The sequence below is a fragment of the Nomia melanderi genome, chromosome 13 (assembly GCF_051020985.1).
Source record: "Nomia melanderi isolate GNS246 chromosome 13, iyNomMela1, whole genome shotgun sequence".
Taxonomy (NCBI): domain Eukaryota; kingdom Metazoa; phylum Arthropoda; class Insecta; order Hymenoptera; family Halictidae; genus Nomia; species Nomia melanderi.
This window is the reverse complement of record NC_135011.1, coordinates 305,493-323,661: the sequence shown is the minus strand read 5'-3', so window position 1 is coordinate 323,661 and position 18,169 is coordinate 305,493. Positions and strand designations below refer to the sequence as shown.

Below are 18,169 nucleotides of genomic sequence, written 5' to 3'. Positions count from 1 at the left end.
ATTTGTCAATGTTCCCAAGAAGCAGAGCTCCTCGGGGTATCACGGCGGAGTCCTCGATGGAAGTCGTCGATGTTTCCACGGTAACGAAGGATCCTCGATCCTGGAGCGATCGTTTACCTCGATGGTGACCGGTGCTCGAGCACCGTGTCCGCGATTCTCTACCGGAAGCCTCGACTTGGTCTGGTGGTTGAACCCGTGCGCGCCGCTCCCGTAAACGGGCACGGGTGATTCAAGGCCGATCCACGACGACCGCCACGGCACCGGGTTGAACGACTCCTGGGGGCGTCGACCGGGCCTTCTTCTCTCCCTTCCTTCGACTACTCGCCGGCCACTGTGTTTTCTTCTATGCGGAAACGCGCGGAACGCGATGAACCTTCGGCACCTCTTCCCTGGGACCTGCTCGCACTTGTAAACTTGACCCCGGTAAGCTTCCGTGAGCCTTACGGGTTCTTTCTCTCGCTGTGGCTTCTGGGGATTTCCGATCCGCGAGCGAAAACTGCCACCGCTGTTGTTCTATCGGTGTTTCTCGAACTGTAGCTTTTAGGGATCTATGCTCGAAACGTTGCCTCTCAAACTATAGCTTCCGGGGATTCGTTAGGATCGCGCGTGATGTTATTCTCCGGTCGGGAAACCACGGTCTTTAAACCACACCCAGACACTTCCGTTTTCCGTTTAAGAGGCGTTCAATGCGCCTCGACTGCGATTTACGAGCGATACATTGCGAATCTCGGTTACAGCTGCTCTCGGCGCTAAGAGCTACCGCGGAACGTTGTTCCCTTCCCGAAATAGACTCCAAAACCATCGACAGTCCTCGGATCTAGAACTGTATCGGAGTACAGGCTCGGACAGTACGTCGTCGATCGTTATTGCGCACCAGTCGCGGAATATCGGCACATTAAGATGTCGTTTGATCGATCAGGAGCAATTTTATCTAAGCCTAGACGCAATCTTTGATCTAGCCGAGCGTTAATCGCTTCAGAATCCGCTTAGTCTCCACCTGAACGTCCACCGTGGACCGTTCGTACGCGACGAACGCTGATCTCTGACCCATTGATCGTTTCTGAAACGCGTTTCAAGGACGATTATGGCCGATCATCGCGAGTTGAACGACTCCCGGGGCCATCGACCGGTACACCTCGCTTTGGTTCCTGGTCGCCTCGATCCTCGGAAACGGACGAATCGTATCGATAGTCCCTCCTCCGGCTGCTTAACAGTACACGGGACCGATTAACAGTATCTAGAGGATTGGTGGGTGGTGCGTTTTCGCTGGCTTCTTTTTTCTCCCTCTCTCGAGTACTCGAGCAACCGGGATTCCTCGCGAGACTCTGGCCATTTGAATAATCGATGTCTCGCTTCGATGCCTTTCGAGTTCTTCTCTCCGCCTCCTGTACTTTATCTAATATTTCTCATCCTGTCATCTTAATTATCCTCGAACTGACCACGGATTACTGAAACCTTGATATCCCAGTATTTCTACGGCGATTCTTTCATCTTTGAACCGTACATCGATGCGATAGTCTTCGACCAACGACGATCCGACCAACGAAAGAAACTAGTATATAATAGCTACGGTGATTTCTAATGTTCATCGTTCCTCGATCATCGTCGGATTCGAAATCTCTCTCGAATCACAGCTGCGAGTCCCGTTGAAAATTTCTCGAATCGAATCCAGTTAAATAACAAGTGGAAATTTCGCAGCCGGTCTTGCGCAAAGCTGACGTAACCGGCGTAAAGGGTCAGTGTGCAGGCGGCCACGTGACCCGGCGCGGTTTACGAAAGGAATACGCACGAACCTCGTATCCGAGGGGATCAATCAAACGTTGCGGGCAGACTTGGAGCACGTCCAACCTGCGCTATTACGTGGAGGATACGGAATTAGCGTCGGAAAATAATACTACGTGTCCCTAGCTGGTAGCCATGGCGCTCGGTCAAGCGTCTTCTCATCTTTTCTTCATTTTTCGAAACTTCGTTGCTCCGAGAACCGAAATATTTTCTCGATCAGTCCGCAGGATACTGATGAACATTCGCGTGTTTAGTTCCCAAGCTAACTCCCGGTGAAAATTATTCGCAATTTATAATTTATACGGATTATAATGTCTTCGTTAACAAAAGCTTGAACACGTCGAAACAGTGTAACATTGAAACGATCGTTGCGATCGATAGGAAACTGACGAGAAAAGTGGCGTTAACTCGCGAGATCCGAACGAAAGAACGCTCGCGCTGGATCGTAGCGCGTGCGTCGGGTTCACGGTCGTGTTTCACGGTCGTGTTTCACGAGTTCCGGAAGTCGGCCAGCTGAATTTCGCAACGGAGCCGTGGAAGAAACATTTTCCGACCGTGAACCGTCGTCCCGGGACGTAACTGGTTACGAGATTACACGCACGAGCGTGCGTTGAACCGGGCGAGATAGCCGCCGCCTCCTACCTGTTTCGATGCGAATGTTGACCTTAAACTTCCGATGCGCGAAGGTCACGCTGAAGCGAGGATCATCGAACCCGTGCACGCGTGCACGCGTGCAGCACGTAAACGACGTGTATCCACTTTTCGAATCGCGCGCGCCAAACTTGACGGATTCCCTGGGATCGAGCATTTCCCGACCGGCCATTTTGTCGGGCGCTGGCGCGGCAAATTTGAATTTATTTCGCGACCGGTGTATTTTAGCCGTGTTTGTGGTTCAAGGTATTACTGTAAACGTGATTTTTTATCCTTGTTTCCGTAGAAACTAATTGAATTTAAGCAGACAGCTCCAACAGATTCTAACAGATTAACATAGAATTAAAGCTGAAATTTGCTGGCAACACGCGACCCCGAAGGGTTAAACGTTTCCTTGGCGTTTATTCGTTTATTCGTCGGAGCGAAAAGGTTAATGACGGTAATCGATACACAGAGAGCGTACAGAGAGATTAAGGACGCATTAGTTGTAACGAGGGCCGGAGGCCAGTCGTCCCCGATCGGCCACCGAGAGAATGTCGTTTCATTTGTACACCTCTCGAGAGGAGGCTACATTGTTTCTTACGAAAAAGGCGATACCGGGGAGAGAAAGAAAGAAACAGAGAGAGAGAGAGAGAGGAGGAGACTTTCACTTCGTCCAGGGTCGGTTGCGTCGTTGCTGCCAGGTGATTTTCTCACGATTCCCTTTGCGCGTATCCGATCATTCTGATCCGAATCAACGGAGAAATTTCTTTCTTCGTAGAGATATAATTTATCGCATTCAGAAGAATGCAAACATTCGACTAAGCCACGTCTGCTATTCAAATTCAGTGGTAAAGTTTCGATTTCTAGGTGGTTCGATTGGTTGTTACTTCTGCTCTCGATGATTATTTCCGGTTATCAACGTCTGGGAATGTTAGTTAGCGACGTCGGAAGATTTCGAAACGAATCCTAGTTTGAATCTCGGTAGACCGAAGCCGCCGTGAAACCCTAATTAATCGCAACCGCCGCTCCGATCGAAATCGATTAGCTTGTCCCCTTAACGCCTGTTTTCCGTCGCCGCTTCTCTTTCGGCTTCTCTTTCGGCTTCTCTTTCGGCTCGATTCGATTGGCAGTCGGTCAACGATCGGGGACAACGAGCGAAGGATTCGTGAAAATCGATGAAAGATTCGAACCCTCTCGCTTCTAATTTAGTCCGAAGCTTCCGATTCGGTTGCTTTGAAAGCGGTGTTTTCGCTTTGAACGTTATCTCCATCTCGAACACAGCCGCTTTTAGCTTCGATACTCCGTCGGAAGTCTTCCTCAAGGTCCGACACGTCGAGAATACGATGGAACCGATTTAGAATCAGTCTATAGCGCTAGATCATGTGATCTTCGGTGGATGGGCATGTTGGATTCCATTGGCCAGAGTGTTTGTTTCTTCGAAAATATCAGAATATTTTAGAATCGTTCTCGCGTTACCGCGTCCATCGATAATTAACCCACCATTCTCGATCGCGTTGGTCCTCGTTGTTCAACGGCCTCTATTCGTCATCTCGAGGCACGATGGTCATGAATACTATTTTATTTGAATCGCATAGAAAGTACAACGCATACGATGATCGATCCATCAAACCGAGATACATTTAAAAAGCCGAATCATCAAGAAAACTCGAAACGATCCGTAAACTCGCAAAATGTGTCGGTTTATCGGCGCTCCCGTCGGTCGCGCAACAAATCAAACGAGATTAAATCGTCGCGCGGCGATTACCGCGATCTACGTGACACGATCCGCGAGTATGTATCTCTGGAAAGCAATTTTTGTACGCTCGGTTATCGATCGATCGCCTACGATGTTCCGTTCGCTAGCAGAACTCTGTTGAACCTTTCCGATTCGACACCTGAAGCCTCGTTTACGTAAAAAGAGACAAAAAATAAATCGCTATACGTAATAAAGTGGTTCTCGTTTCTGTCGCGTAATGATAATTACTTGGTAACAATTTCGAACGATCGCTCGGAATCGTTGGCTGAAAATCAATAAAAAAAACAAGTCCCCTAAGGTTGTCCGGATCGTTGGATTCGATTGGACGGTCGATTCCGATCTAACAGAGTGTCCGCGATCGCGTTAACAGCTCCCTGGCTGGTAGATCGCCGATAAAAGGGCCGGTCGGCGTCGCTGGCGAACTAGACAAATAGATTTGGCTACGGGCACGGCTTGCTTCGCCAAGGTCGTGCACACTCGTGACGTCAGGGATCGTTGACTCCTGGGGGCTCGACCTCGGCTTCTTCGTCTTCCTCTTCCTCCCCTCCTCCGGCCCCTCCGCGCTTATCTCTATCTTGTTCCTCTTCCCCTACCCTCCCCGCGACGCGCTCGCTCGAACAGCTGAACCGGAGGAGAGAGCAATCGGCGAGGAGCGAATCGCTTTCGGGAACTCTGGCCACGAGCTTTTTCTTCCTCGAGAAATATCACTTTTCAGCCACTTCTCTTTCGAGTGTCGACGGATTAGGTAATAGATACCCTAGCAGCCCTATGTAAGCCCTAGCTTAGTTCGCTCCAAATAAAAACATAATCTCAACGATTCGCTTAAACATCGAACCAAGTTTCACTTGTATTCTCAACGCAATTCGATTAACATTAAAAAAAAATAAAATACAGCCTTCCTTAGACGCTTGCACAATTGGAAAAATCTGAATTTTTGTCACTCTCCGAGCACTTTCTCCTAAAGACACGTTCCTCTGTTGCTCATTGAAAGAACAAACTCGCTGCAGACTTTACCCACACGGGAACGAGACGGTGGCAGCTCTCGTCAAAGGTTAAATCCTTTTTCTGCGCGTTTTTCAAGGTAATTACGTAAGAGACATAAGTTCGACTCGACCCTGGCTCTCTCTCTCTCTCTCTCTCTCTCTCCCTCTCTCCCTCCCTCTCTCTTTCTCTCTGTCCCTCGCTCTCCCCGTACTTGTAGTTCTTCGCTGCTCGTCTGCTCGACACCAAGGCCACGATCAATTTAGTCGGCAGGAACCTTCGAACGTTCCTCTCGAAAAGAACTTCGTCTTCGCGAACCTTTCTCTTCCCTTTTGCCTCTTCTTCTCCTCCTTCTCCTTCTTCTTTTCTTACCGGGCGACGAAAAACTGGCGGGCAAAAATATATCCGAGGACAACGGACCTCGTCGAACGACGTAACTCGTCTTATCGATCATTCGCGATAGGAATAACGAGTGATGCGTCCTTTGAATCGTTCCCTGGTAGCAGATTTTCAATCTGAAAGAGGTTTCATGGGGTTCGTCGTTGAAACTTTGTACCGTGAAATACAGAAAACGCGGAGAATCGAGGGTAGCATTGGAAATTGCTCGAAAATTACTTGAAATTGAAGTTTGAAATGCGAGTAAGGGAAGAAAATGCTACGCTCTATCGATTTTCTGATTTTCGCTTAATATTCGATACAAATGGAAGTTGTCGAGCGTACGCTGCTTCGTAATGTTCCATGCATATTTGTTATAATTTATAATGTGAATTTGTACGAAACAAATGCGCCCATTCGGAGCGAACTAATAACTAATGATAACGCCGGAAATCACTGAAAGATCGCTCTCTGAAATATTCAGGATGCGAGTAGTTTCGCGACAAGTAATGCCTGCCATTTGCTGTTCGCCAGAAGTACAACGACGTACAGGGTGTTCCATAACTGATGATAATGACACTGGAAATCGCTAAAAAATTGCTCTTTGAAACATTCAGGACGTAGGCAGTTTTGTGACGAGCACTTCTGAAAAGTTTCCCTCGCTACCGATTCGCTGAGAATGCAGTGAGAAAGGTTCTCACTAACGCTCGAATAACATCTAGTCGCTTTATTCCACTGACAACTAAATAACAATCCCTAGAAAAGTTAGCGATACGCAAATTCCTCGGAATTAACTACCATTTTTAGAAACGAATTCGCTGGAAAACGTGGTCTCCCCAGATCAATTGAAATCGATTCTACTATAAGCTATTTAATTTTGTGAATTTTAATAATTTAGGATATTTAGTTACCGGGTGGCGCAGAATTAACGCACCTCGTGAAAAAGAAAAAGAGAATGACGGAAAGATAGAATGATCCCCATCAACCCCTTTCTTAGCGTGTAGATGAAACATAAAGCTAGTTTCCAACGGGACGTATTCTGACGTGGTGTCGCATTTGAAGGTCTTGTGTGCACAGGTGAAGGTGGTTAAGTTCAGCTACATGTGGACGATAAATAACTTCAGCTTTTGCCGGGAGGAAATGGGAGAGGTGCTGAAGTCGTCCACCTTCTCGGCAGGGGCCAACGATAAACTGAAATGGTAAGATCTTGTGGAATTCTCTCGGTCGTGTTCCTTTGCTTGTTAACCCTTTTAACCTTCGGATGATCGAAATACTGTTTTTCACTTGCACGAAAATGTACAAACGACGTTCCAACGATAACCAAAGAGATTAGATATTCTCATATTTTTTGATGTTCCGTTTGGATCACTTCCGACTCGGTGTCACCGCGCAAAGGTTAATAATCGGCGCGCAAAAGATCCTCGAATTCTTTTATTCTAGTTTCGCTGCGATTGCACACGGTTATGTTCGCGTTCGAAAAAACGCAGCCGGTTAACAGGTTAATCGTAAAAACGTCCACCGAACCGGAGGCCTAGTCGCGAACGGTGCCGAAAGTTCATCAGCCGGTACACTTTTCGAGAGTACTCGAGTATCGGACGTGTTCGAATGGAACGGAACGGAACGGAACGGAACGGAACGGGAAACGCGTAGAATGAATATTATGATGAAGGCTGCGATCGGTTTCCAGGTGCCTAAGAGTGAATCCTAAGGGTCTGGACGAGGAGAGCAAAGACTACCTGTCCCTGTACCTCCTTCTGGTCTCGTGCAACAAGTCCGAAGTCAGAGCAAAGTTCAAATTTTCTATCCTTAATGCCAAAAGAGAAGAAACCAAAGCAATGGGTGAGTTTGCGCATTATTCTTTTATTATCGAGACTCTTCGCGAGTCTTCCAGTCCACAATTTTCCATCATTGAAACGAAGTAAACGTTTAAACGTTCTGTTTCCAGAGAGCCAGCGTGCATACAGGTTCGTCCAAGGTAAAGATTGGGGCTTCAAGAAGTTCATTAGGAGAGACTTCCTGTTGGACGAGGCCAACGGACTCCTGCCCGACGATAAACTCACGATATTCTGTGAGGTATATACCTTTGTATGTTAATTGTTTAAATACTGGTCCCATGCTCGTTGAAACGAGCGAGGCATTTTGTCCTGTTTGACTACATCCGATGAAACGTCTTTCAGGTCAGCGTCGTGGCGGACAGCGTCAACATTTCCGGCCAGAGCAACACCATACAGTTCAAGGTGCCGGAATGCCGGTTGTCCGACGATCTGGGCCTCCTCTTCGAAAACCAAAAATTCAGCGACGTCACGCTGACGGTCTGCGGGAGGGAGTTCCAAGCGCATAAAGCCATACTCGCAGGTGAGTCGACGGCCAACCTCGGATTTCTTCGTTGAAAACTTTTAATATTGGACTATTTATACCGTCCTTTGAACCCTAGATCGCTAAGCTATTTCCTAAGCTTGGAAATTCATTGTAAAAGAATACCGTGCGTTTACCGTAGCTCGCAGTCCGGTGTTCTCGGCGATGTTCGAGCACGAGATGGAGGAGAGGAAGCAGAACCGTGTCGACATCACCGACGTGGACCACGAGGTGTTGCGCGAGATGCTCCGGTTCATATACACGGGAAAAGCGGCGAATCTGGAGAAGATGGCGGACGACCTGCTCGCGGCGGCGGACAAGTACGCGTTGGAGAGGCTGAAGGTAATGTGCGAGGAAGCGCTCTGCACGAGTTTAGCCATCGAGAACGCGGCCGACATCCTCATTCTCGCTGATCTTCATAGCGCCGATCAACTCAAGGCGCAAGCCATAGACTTCATTAATACGTAAGTTGTTGTTCGCTCGAGCGAGCTGGGAATGCGGCTTCCTCCGTCCGTTCTTTGCGTCTTGAATCGGCGCTTTTCACAGTTTTTAACGCATTGCAATTGAAATGTAACAGTAAACCAAAAGGGGAACAACTCGAACAGTTGTTTCCTTTTCATATGGTAATTAGAAGAGAAACGATTACGTGGCACTTTGACCAGGTAGCAGTTGGTAACGTTAAGGTATCTTCAGGGCGCAAAGGGTCGATGAAAATCAGAAACAAGAGACATCCTCCGATAGAAAGACGCGAACGGGTATTAAAGGTCGTATTGATTCGGTTTTTCTAGACACGCGACGGACGTGATGGACACGGCGGGTTTCAAGTCGATGGTGAACTCGCATCCGCACCTGATCGCGGAAGCGTTTCGCGCGCTCGCCACCCAACAGATCCCACCGATCGGTCCGCCCAGGAAGCGAGTGAAACAGAGCTGAAAACAGTCACCGCTGACACCGGGCACGACCTCCACGTCGCCCCCGCCTATTTTGCATCCTTCATGAGAAAATGGAGAGGATACGATGAAGAATGAGATGAAATGAAATGAAATGAAATGAAATGAAATGAAACGAAAATGAAAATGATAATGAAAATGATAATGATAATGATAATGATAATGAAATGACAAGACAGTTTGTACAGTGATAAAACGAAGTAGTGTTCTAAATAAATGTTTCCTAGTGCGCCATCCTCTGGTGTCCACTGCGAAAAGCAAACGGGGAGGACTGTTCTTCGAACGGCGGCTGAAAGGGAAGAGACTATCTCGCGCGCGCGTTGTTTCCGTCTTCTCTTCGCCGACTGCATGTGTGCGTGCGCAAGCCTCTTCGAGGGCACAGATACGCAGCAAGAGGGTAGCCCACACGCCGCGGATAGAATGTGTATGCGTGCGCCTGTATGTATGTGTATGCGTGAGAATGAAAGAGAGAGAGAGAGAGAGAGAGAGAGAGACTTCGTTGTAATTCAGTGGGTCGTCGATGTTGAAGAGGATACCCCGTCTATCACAGAACCAGAGTGCGCCGACGAGCAAGCAACCAGCGACACGTAGGGTCAGAATTGGGCCGGAGACGGTGCACTGGACACTCTCTTTTTTCCGCATCTTCCTGACGGTCAGCGTCTTCCTTGAACTGGAGGCCACAGATTGTAGTCGTCAGTCTCGAAAGAAAGGCCAATTGTCGAGACGCCCAACGATCCGTCGCCGTGAATAAGGTCTCGCGTGGATTTGACGAAGAAGCTGGATTACCATCAGTCTCGAAGGATCAAGTCTGTAAGCAACCTTAGGACCAAGCAGAGATCGAAGCTAGCTGGCAGAAATTGCTACGACTCGTCATACATTGGAGACACATCGTACACACACACACACACACAGGTACACGCATTCTTACACAGCAGGCACACACGTGACACATAAAGTAAACGTGAAATGCACGAAGGAAGTTGTGATAGACGTCGGCCGGGCGATTAAACATTTTGTTCCTTTGTCGAAGAAGAAGAAGGAGATGAAGAAGAAGAAGAAGAAGAAGAAGAAGAAGAAGAAGAAGAAGAAGGAGAAGAAGATGAAAAAGAAGAAGAACGCATCGAACGATGTCCCACGCATGTTCGTCAAGTAACGAGCAAGGAATATGTTATATGTATATATATATATGTGCATATAAGCATATATATATATGTATATATACATGTATATATATACATATATATAAATGTATAAACATAGTATATGACATATACCATGTTTATTACCGATAGTGATTTTTTAGTTTAATGGAGACAGACGAATTAACGGAACGTGAAACTCTTCCAGATACGGAGAAAAAAATGAATTCTAGTTAGGGTTTTTTATGATCTCTTTCTCTCAACTTGTACGACTACTACTATGATTACTATTAACGCTATGCAATCTGTGCCCCCTCCCTCGCCCCTAGCCACTACTCGTATTTTTGTATATTTTGTCCCCGTCAACGAACACACACACACACACACTGTCCCTCGAGAACTCGATGCTGGATTCTCCCGATCTGTTGCACAGTTAACCAGCCAATTTTTCGGATGCGTGATCTGTGATCTGAAATGATTCGTTGTATGTTCGGGTAAATGTGATTACGATAGGATTTACGATGCTGCGAGTATTCCGACCTAATTTAATTAGAAAATTCGTTTGGTTCGATATAATCGAGAGGGCTAAAAATTCATATTACTAATATATTATTATTGTTTGCGACGCGGTAACCGCGAGTTCAATTGGATATCGTTTTAACAATTGACCAATGACCGGCCATTTTAACAGAGAACGGGCATCCAGCCTCCAACGCGGCCTTCTTCTCTCCCTCCTCCCCGATTATCATTAGGCACAGTTTGTTTTGTTTTCTCGAGTATTGCATAGTAGATGAAGTGATAGATTCGAATTATTATTATTATAATATTATATTATTATTAATATTATTATTATTCTTATTATTATTATTATTATTATTATATTATTATTATATTATTATTATTGTATTAAATTTAGGGTTGTCCATAATTTATCGAATTTTACGTTGATTATTGAAATGTCTATCGTACTTGTGCGCAGGATTTACAACAGGCATTGATTAGGTGATTTGTGAACAAACTATACCATATTATTCTAAAGGGGAAAAAAAATGGAGAAAAAAGAGATACACTGCGAACGACACGAACGACAACAAGATAGAGAGAACAACGCGAGAAATCATGGACAAGATATGGAAATCAAACTGAGAGATAGATAGGAGAGAATGACGCGGAGAGAAAGGGAGAACGAAAGGCAGAGAGAGAAAGTGAGAGAGAGAGAGAGATAGGGTGGGAGAGAAAGGGAGAGAGAGAGAGAGAGAGAGAAAGAGAGAGAACGAATAAAAAAATGTAAAATAAAAAAAGTTAGTCAATTATATAGCACGAAAATATTAATCGTTTTTTATGTAATTAATTAATTGAATTGTGAATTCGTGTGTGGTCAATGATCTGAAATTATGGGCAACCGTGAACGGCAGAGAAAACGAGAATAATCATCATTTAGTACCGTACTGGCTTCCTGATCCTCCGACCTAGCTTTACCGAACGTTTTAAATACGGATTATTATACCATAAATACCATTACCGAGGAGTAATGATATCGACGATTTAATGCCATACATGTTCTGTGATAAGACACCACTGTAATTACCGCAATTGTAATCACTACTCACATAGAACACACACACACACACACACACAGAGACACACGACACGTGACAGCTCTCACACACACTTGGATACTTCGCAGACAGACAGAGAGACAGGCAAACGGTCGAAAACACACACGCATACATAGATACACACGTACATACAATTTCTAGAATTTCTGACGATCCTGGCAGCCAGCGGAGAAGGATAAAAGAAATGATTTAAAAACGAAACGAAACGAAACGAAACGAAACGAAATGAATTGAAACGAAACGGAAACTGGAAATCTTTTTAAGAAACGGTCGCTACAATCCGGACAGTCCCAAATCTAGCGTCCCTTTCGATTTTAAGGATTTTTACTCTGTACATATCTAAACCGTATTTTATAAGAGCCGAACAAAACCGGAGAGGGAGGGAGTAAACGAGGAAAAGAAAAAATAAGAATTAACGGAACCACATACTTTTAATGAAGGGTACAATAACCAACTATAATTTATTTCTATTTTACAGACTGTGCTAAACTCATGTTCCTTGAAACACTAGCGAATGCTTTAAGTAAAACACTATGTAATATGTACATTATTGACGAATTAAACAAAGAAAAGAGATAAAAGATGAGATGAAATGAAATGAAGTGAAGTGAAAATTAAGCGAAAAATGGGAAACAACACGGATATAGAACGTACACCACTTTTCCGTGTGTCCGATTCCTCGAACCTCGACGACACTCGTTTGTAAGACCGTCGTTGGAGAAGTCGACTCGGTTGGAACGGGGAAGAACCACGTTTCTCTCTCGTTTCGTCGCGTCGAGGCTCGACGAATCCCCGCGAACGGACGACAGATCGAGGAAAACGCGAAATATGATCCTACGGGGTATATAGTTAGGGAACGTTTTTCCACCGTTTTTGTACACGAAGTTTCATTTCCGAGTCCGTAGATCGTTAGAGCTTCTTCGAAACGAGAAACTACAAGCGGCGTGTGAAAGATCAACGAGAAAACAAAAAGCTACCAAAAAAAATAGAGGCACGAACGCGAAGCGAAATTGTAAGCGGTTTAAGGAACAGATTTTGGCCGTGTGCTCAGATTTTAAACAAATTTTTCGGCGGGAACGATGAGAAAAAATGCAACAAAAAAGAGCAGCAGACAACACGATTGTCGAAAAATAACGAAAAAATATCTACGTCCAATTCTAACCCATTCTATCTTTGGGACTGTGCGGCGAAATTATCTCATGAAACAGAATGTCCTTTTTCCTAACAAAGAAAGGATAACACACGAGACTAATTATTAAAAATCCGTGCGACAGTTCGACGGGGCAGAGAGAGAGAGAATGAGTGAGAGAGAGAGAGAAAGAACGAGCGAACGAGAGCGAGAGAGACAAGTGAATGAAAGAAAGAGAGAGAGAGAGAGAGAGAGAGAGAGAGAGAAAAATATGAAAAAAAGTATAAAAAAAAAAGCAGTTATTAGATGCAATTCTTCGAACCAATCTGCATGAGCGTATGACTGGATAATTTGATAAACTAAGTACAAGTAAGACAAGTGTTACCTCATCATGGAAATCAGCGGTGCCCTCGTGTCGTCGCGCCAGCTACTACTGCGCTGCTGTCTGATACACACCACTTCCGTTGTACATTGCATTTAAACCCTGACGATAAAAAGCTTTTTTGTAACTGAATAGTTCAGCAGTGGTAGCTCCACGGAGTACACGGCGCACGGCTGTTCATCGAACCCAGCTCATACAAGAAACGTTCATTTTTCCATTTTACTTTAAGTCATTGCACCACATCAAATAAATGACATTTTCATTATATAATCATGTGAACTTTTACGGTTGACTTTTCTTCATTTTATCCCCCAAATAAAGAAACAAACCGGTATCGTTTTCTTCGCCAGCGAACGAACAATGAAAGAGCAACTAGAACTGAATAGTCATTTCTGTTTATTCGCCATGATAGTGAGTCGAGTAGGGGATCGTTCTTGGAAACATTTGTACAAATCGCCCGGGGCTCCTTTCTATCCGTCACATGTGACAGTTCACCGGAGGACCTTGATCGCGCCCCCTGTCCGGTAGCTTGGGGGTGTCTGGGTAAACCGGCGGTGGCTCTAGCATAGACGCCTGAAAAATCACAGTTCCATTATATTACGCTACGTTTGAGAAGTGAAGTTTTCAAATAACACCATTAAATCTGTGCATCGACTTGCTCTGTTGAAAGGTGATCCGTAAAGGGGAGGAGCACCGCAGGCTTCGCTGTAAGACGGCGGCCTGTCTCTGGATTCTTGTATTGTGTAATACGAATTGTGCAACGAATTAGCCTCATTCTCTTCGCCGCGACATTCTCTTTCCTCCAAGAATCTCTCCTGATAGGATCTGTAAAAGCTTAAGGGTCAGACTTAAACTCAGTTTCTCAAAAATATACTCGTTCGTTTGCCTCGACCCTCGAACGTCGGTGGGTGGGTTCATTCTCACGCAAATATTCAATTTATCATCCGCTCTCACAGTTCACTCGGGTTTTCACTCGACTACAGAGAATTTGATAATTCCTACCTGGAACAGGTTTTGCAGTACATTATCAGCGCGAAAAAGATACCAAATATGAACAGTAGCAGTATAATGAGTTGCGTGGCCGTGAACGGGTACACATCTTCTTGTTCCTGGAAAGAGAAAGGTACATAGAGTTTCGATAAGTCAGTGACGCAGCAAAAACATTCAAACAGGGACAGATCCTTACCGGTGAAACGTGATTGTTTTTTTTTTTTTTTTTGAAACGTGCAGCACGACGAAGATCGACGGACCATAGAAAAGAGGAGTGCAAATAAACTGAGTCTCTAATGGTATTTCTTTTGAATAAGTTTGTATGTTTTCAGCTCACCAGTGCGTTTGTTGATAGGCCTCTGCGTCGAGGTAGAGTAAAAATCACCATGGTCACTGTATGAAAAAGTCCTTAAAATTGGAACCTCCGAGTCATTTAGTTCTACCGATATAACATCACAATATTAATTTATCGTTTGACGTCGGCCAACGGATGAAAATACATACCCGAATAATTACCCAGTTGATTAGTCAGAATCATCGTTGAGCAGTCTTGAAACGGAATCGTCTTTAGAGTATAAAATGTTCACTAGAGCGCATACGATAATACTGGTATTCACTTAACATTATTGTTCGATTCTCATCGAAACGAAGTGTATCACGGTTTCAGGTGTACAGGCATAATTATTTCACACGAAGATTTAGTTGAATCATAATAGGCGCAACTCTCGCAAATCATTCACCGGATTCGAAGTACTGAGAACATTGTTCGTAATCGGTAGTATATGTCGCTTGACACTAAAAAATATTCCATATTTCTGGATCGTATAAAGGTTACAATCTTATCAAGAGGAAACTCCCTGATAACGCAAGTAATCAGTACCTCAATTATTTTTTCATTACATATGAAATATCCTTTGACACATTCCCCGGCGCCGCGTCATCGTTCCGATCGGCTCGATCTTAGACGGGGAAAGAAATGAAGCGTGAAGTGTACAGAATCACTTAGAATATATTTTGTAATATGTACGAATAAATATTAATAACTCAAAGTCATAACAATTCCTAACACTGTATAATTTACAATGGAATTGAGATTTCTGTGAACTGTTTGCTCCAACTGTAGCTGCCACTGTACAATCAATTCGTCAATGTGATCAATGCTTCCACAACATTCCCTCTATGTTCCCTGAGCGTCTGTTCTGCAACGCTCCGACTGATTTCCATCTCTTTTATCTGAAACGGACGCATACGCGATACTTTTGTGAAACTATGCATAAACAGTCGAGGCAAATGCTAATGGATAACGATAGATTTCTTACGATGAGATCAACATCTTCTTTTTTAATTGGAACTTTTAGCAACTCCTTCTCTCTCGCTTTTTTCTCTGCTGCTTCTTTATTTCTACGGTCACCGATCAAGCTCAATGCCTGCATAAAGAGAAATACATTGCACCTTTATGTTCTCGTTTCCATGGAATACTTTATGTCGAGCATTCGAAAACATTAACCGCTCCACCAAAAATGTACACGAATGTATGCACAGTGTATAGGTTAGGTTTCATTATTTATTTTGCTCGCGTGAATATTATGGAAACATTAAATCACGCGTAAAATTAAGAAATAAAAGACAGTGCGTGGATCTCGATAAACAACATGCTCGCGTAGTTACGAATTGGAGAAGACAACATTGTTGACAATCGTAAACACGTGGAGCAATAGACATTTATGGGGCACTCACGCAAGAGAATCCGTCAGACGAAGATATTTCCTTCTCCTCCGCGTAATCCGTGACTTTTTCCAAATCCGCCGCGCCACTGTCATATTTCGCTGCTCTTTTCTGTGATTTCTCCTGCTGCACCTCATCCGAATCACCATTGACATCGTTGTCCGCCATTTTTCCCCTTCTCGGAACTCGGTTCAGGTCGTACAGGCGATTATACGCAAGAAATAATCGACAACTTCAATCGGGAATCTTTTCCACGGTATTGTTAAACATTTTAACAACCTGCAAGTTCGAAAGACAAGTTAACTCGTTATTTATCTTTCGCTATGTATTCAGATAAGCTTCGAATCCCTTACTTCCTTATCTAAAATCCAACTGTGACTTGGAATACCTATATTAATCCGAATTATTTTTTGGACAGATAACCTTGTTTCCAGTAGATTCGACTTGATTCCGATTACTGAAATCACGCAATATTCGTTTATTATTATCCCAGATTAAGTTACTTTCTCAAACGTAATTAAATAAATATCAATGCTCGACGAACGATCGTGCTGATTGTTATCGCAAATCAGTTAATCGTCACGTAAATCTGTTCGAACGTTCCATAAATACATTCGGTAGATAGTTAGTCTTGAGGTTTAGCCGAAAAATCTACTCATCTTCCGATGTATATGTGCGGATATATAAATAAATGATAACAGATTAGCACCCGGATGATGCTAAAGATTTTCAATCGTTCCTACAATTGCAAAACTTTGTCGGCTAATATGTCTTATTGTAGACCTATCAAAAAAGTACTAATTTCCATGCGCAAATATTGTAAAGAATTTTTATTAAATAATTAATAAAACTTGGCAAATGAGTGGAACAAGAACAGAGCTACAATACAAGAGAGAATTTTCCTGGCACCTTATAATTTAGCGAACATTGTAAATAAATACATTGAACGAAGCAAGACTCGAAACTTGGTTAATTGGTGGCACCGCATAGCGGAGACATACGATACTACTTCACTAGAAGTTTCAGCGTTCTCGCAGTAGATGGCACCAACGATCTAGACAAGGAAGCGGGATTTTTCAAAATTAACTCTTTTTAAACTCTTATCTTAACGACTTTTTAACAGATTACACATTACTGTTCCGTGTTATTAAAGACGATGGACAATCGATTGAAATTGGGTCTCCATGGGTCTCCCGGATAATCCTTTGTAATAGGATTAAACGAACAACCCATTTCGCAGATGCGAAATAGCCGAAAATTCCTTCGATTCCTTGAATAGGTAATAACAACGGGGACCGGTCGCGAGTGCGAGCGGGAATTCCCGAATATCGCCGATAAGGGACGAAAATCGGAAACAGGGATGACGATCCCGAATAATTCAGGATCAGTCATCAGTTGACCGTGAGTCGTCGTTCGCGAAGGAGCTCTCTCCTCTCTCCTCTCTCCTCTCTCGTCTCTTACAATTAGACAATCAGTCATTTCGTATAAAATCAGTCGTCATCGCGCAGTCGTGGACGTCGGGCGTCTCGTGGTTTCATTCGGTTTTCTTGAACAGTGTTACTTTATCGAATAATATTGGACAATATTAGACAATGTTGTACTGTGTTGGACTTTATTGAACCATATTGGACAATGTTGAAGAGTTTGCCAGTATTAGTCGATGCTGACAGCTACTGACGGCTACTGACGGATGCTGATTAGAGGTCATCCATGGGATTATTATTAAGTGCGTTAAAAATAAGATTTAGATGTAGAACGGGAGGTCGGTGGAATTGAATTTTCCACCCAGCTCCCAGGGTCTCCACTCGCAGCAACCTCCACGCGGTGAGACCTGGGCAACTAACACTATCCCAAGTAGAATATTCTCTGCGAAGGATTATGTTAGGCTAATTGGCTGCAATTATTTTATAATTTAAATATGAAACATGCGATCATCGGCAGGTAAGTAGTACTTCGAAAATATTTACCTTTCTGCTGGATGCTGGAGAGAGTCGTTTAATTGAATTATCATTCAATTATCATTTAAGTGTTAAACAATTTTCTTCAATCATTTCTCAGACAAATATCTATCGCCTTTTCAGTAATTGCAGAAAGAAGACATCAGGAATCTCGTAATTTTAATACTAATACTTTAATATGTAAAATTGTTACTTTTTAATATGTTTCTGCAAATATGTAAAATTGTTATACTTAACCTCAAAATAATACCTAACAATGCGTTGTACATTTTAATCCTGAATGCTTAACAATTTTGTTAGAAATGTCGTACTTTTAAAAAAATGTACATTGAATTTCAATACGATTTGCCAAAATTTCAATTATTAACACGAGAACCGTTACTGTATATAATTTA

At 43.8% G+C, this 18,169-nt stretch overlaps 3 protein-coding genes across 27 annotated transcripts in view; 1 reads left to right on the top strand and 2 right to left on the bottom strand.

Moving 5' to 3' along the window:
* rdx (BTB/POZ and MATH domain-containing protein rdx) overlaps nt 1–13,380 on the top strand; it is an 85,675-nt gene extending 72,295 nt beyond the window's left edge. For 9 of the 15 annotated variants that reach the window (XM_076373248.1, XM_076373255.1, XM_076373249.1 and 6 more), the window contains 6 exons: nt 6,590–6,726; nt 7,215–7,366; nt 7,473–7,612; nt 7,705–7,882; nt 8,025–8,346; nt 8,671–13,380. In XM_076373248.1, the coding sequence (XP_076229363.1) occupies nt 6,590–6,726; nt 7,215–7,366; nt 7,473–7,612; nt 7,705–7,882; nt 8,025–8,346; nt 8,671–8,815 (1,074 nt within the window). In that variant the 3' untranslated portion in view covers nt 8,816–13,380. Of the gene's footprint in view, nt 1–104; nt 424–6,589; nt 6,727–7,214; nt 7,367–7,472; nt 7,613–7,704; nt 7,883–8,024; nt 8,347–8,670 lie in introns of those variants that run through there. The other 6 variants (XM_031986970.2, XM_076373251.1, XM_031986987.2 and 3 more) reach the window with 5 other exon arrangements.
* Nucleotides 13,381–13,402: 22 nt separating this feature from the next.
* LOC116433988 (uncharacterized) lies at nt 13,403–14,931 on the bottom strand. 11 transcript variants are annotated; one of them, XM_076373265.1, is made up of 5 exons: nt 14,596–14,931; nt 14,429–14,530; nt 14,104–14,210; nt 13,757–13,935; nt 13,403–13,674 (listed from the first exon to the last, which is right to left on the bottom strand). In XM_076373265.1, the coding sequence occupies exons 2-5, from the start codon at nt 14,477–14,479 to the stop codon at nt 13,406–13,408; spliced, it is 606 nt and encodes a 201-aa protein (XP_076229380.1). In that variant the 5' UTR covers nt 14,480–14,530; nt 14,596–14,931; the 3' UTR covers nt 13,403–13,405. The 11 variants fall into 11 exon arrangements, with proteins under 11 accessions (XP_076229380.1, XP_076229372.1, XP_076229374.1 ...); XM_076373257.1 differs by having other exon boundaries at nt 14,104–14,203; XM_076373259.1 differs by having other exon boundaries at nt 13,757–13,926; nt 14,104–14,203.
* Nucleotides 14,932–15,082: 151 nt separating this feature from the next.
* LOC116431356 (huntingtin-interacting protein K) lies at nt 15,083–16,788 on the bottom strand. Its single transcript, XM_031986642.2, has 5 exons — nt 16,726–16,788; nt 16,170–16,273; nt 15,829–16,095; nt 15,411–15,518; nt 15,083–15,324 (listed from the first exon to the last, which is right to left on the bottom strand). Exons 3-5 carry the CDS (start codon nt 15,982–15,984, stop codon nt 15,229–15,231), a joined length of 360 nt encoding a protein of 119 aa, XP_031842502.1. The 5' UTR covers nt 15,985–16,095; nt 16,170–16,273; nt 16,726–16,788; the 3' UTR covers nt 15,083–15,228.
* Nucleotides 16,789–18,169: the final 1,381 nt, after the last annotated feature.

Bases quoted from the DNA above. Each gene is read 5' to 3' on its own strand.
- LOC116433988 (XM_076373257.1), bottom strand. From the start codon at position 14,629: ATGATTCTGACTAATCAACTGGGTAATTATTCGG. The intron at 14,204-14,428 runs GTGAGCTGAAAA...TCCAGGAACAAG, and splicing joins GCCTATCAACAAACGCACTG to AAGATGTGTACCCGTTCACG. The intron at 13,675-13,756 runs GTCGATGCACAG...GTGATTTTTCAG, and splicing joins ATCACCTTTCAACAGAGCAA to GCGTCTATGCTAGAGCCACC.
- LOC116431356 (XM_031986642.2), bottom strand. From the start codon at position 15,984: ATGGCGGACAACGATGTCAATGGTGATTCGGATGAGGTGCAGCAGGAG. The intron at 15,519-15,828 runs GTGAGTGCCCCA...CTCTTTATGCAG, and splicing joins CGTCTGACGGATTCTCTTGC to GCATTGAGCTTGATCGGTGA. The intron at 15,325-15,410 runs GTAAGAAATCTA...CGTCCGTTTCAG, and splicing joins AAGAAGATGTTGATCTCATC to ATAAAAGAGATGGAAATCAG.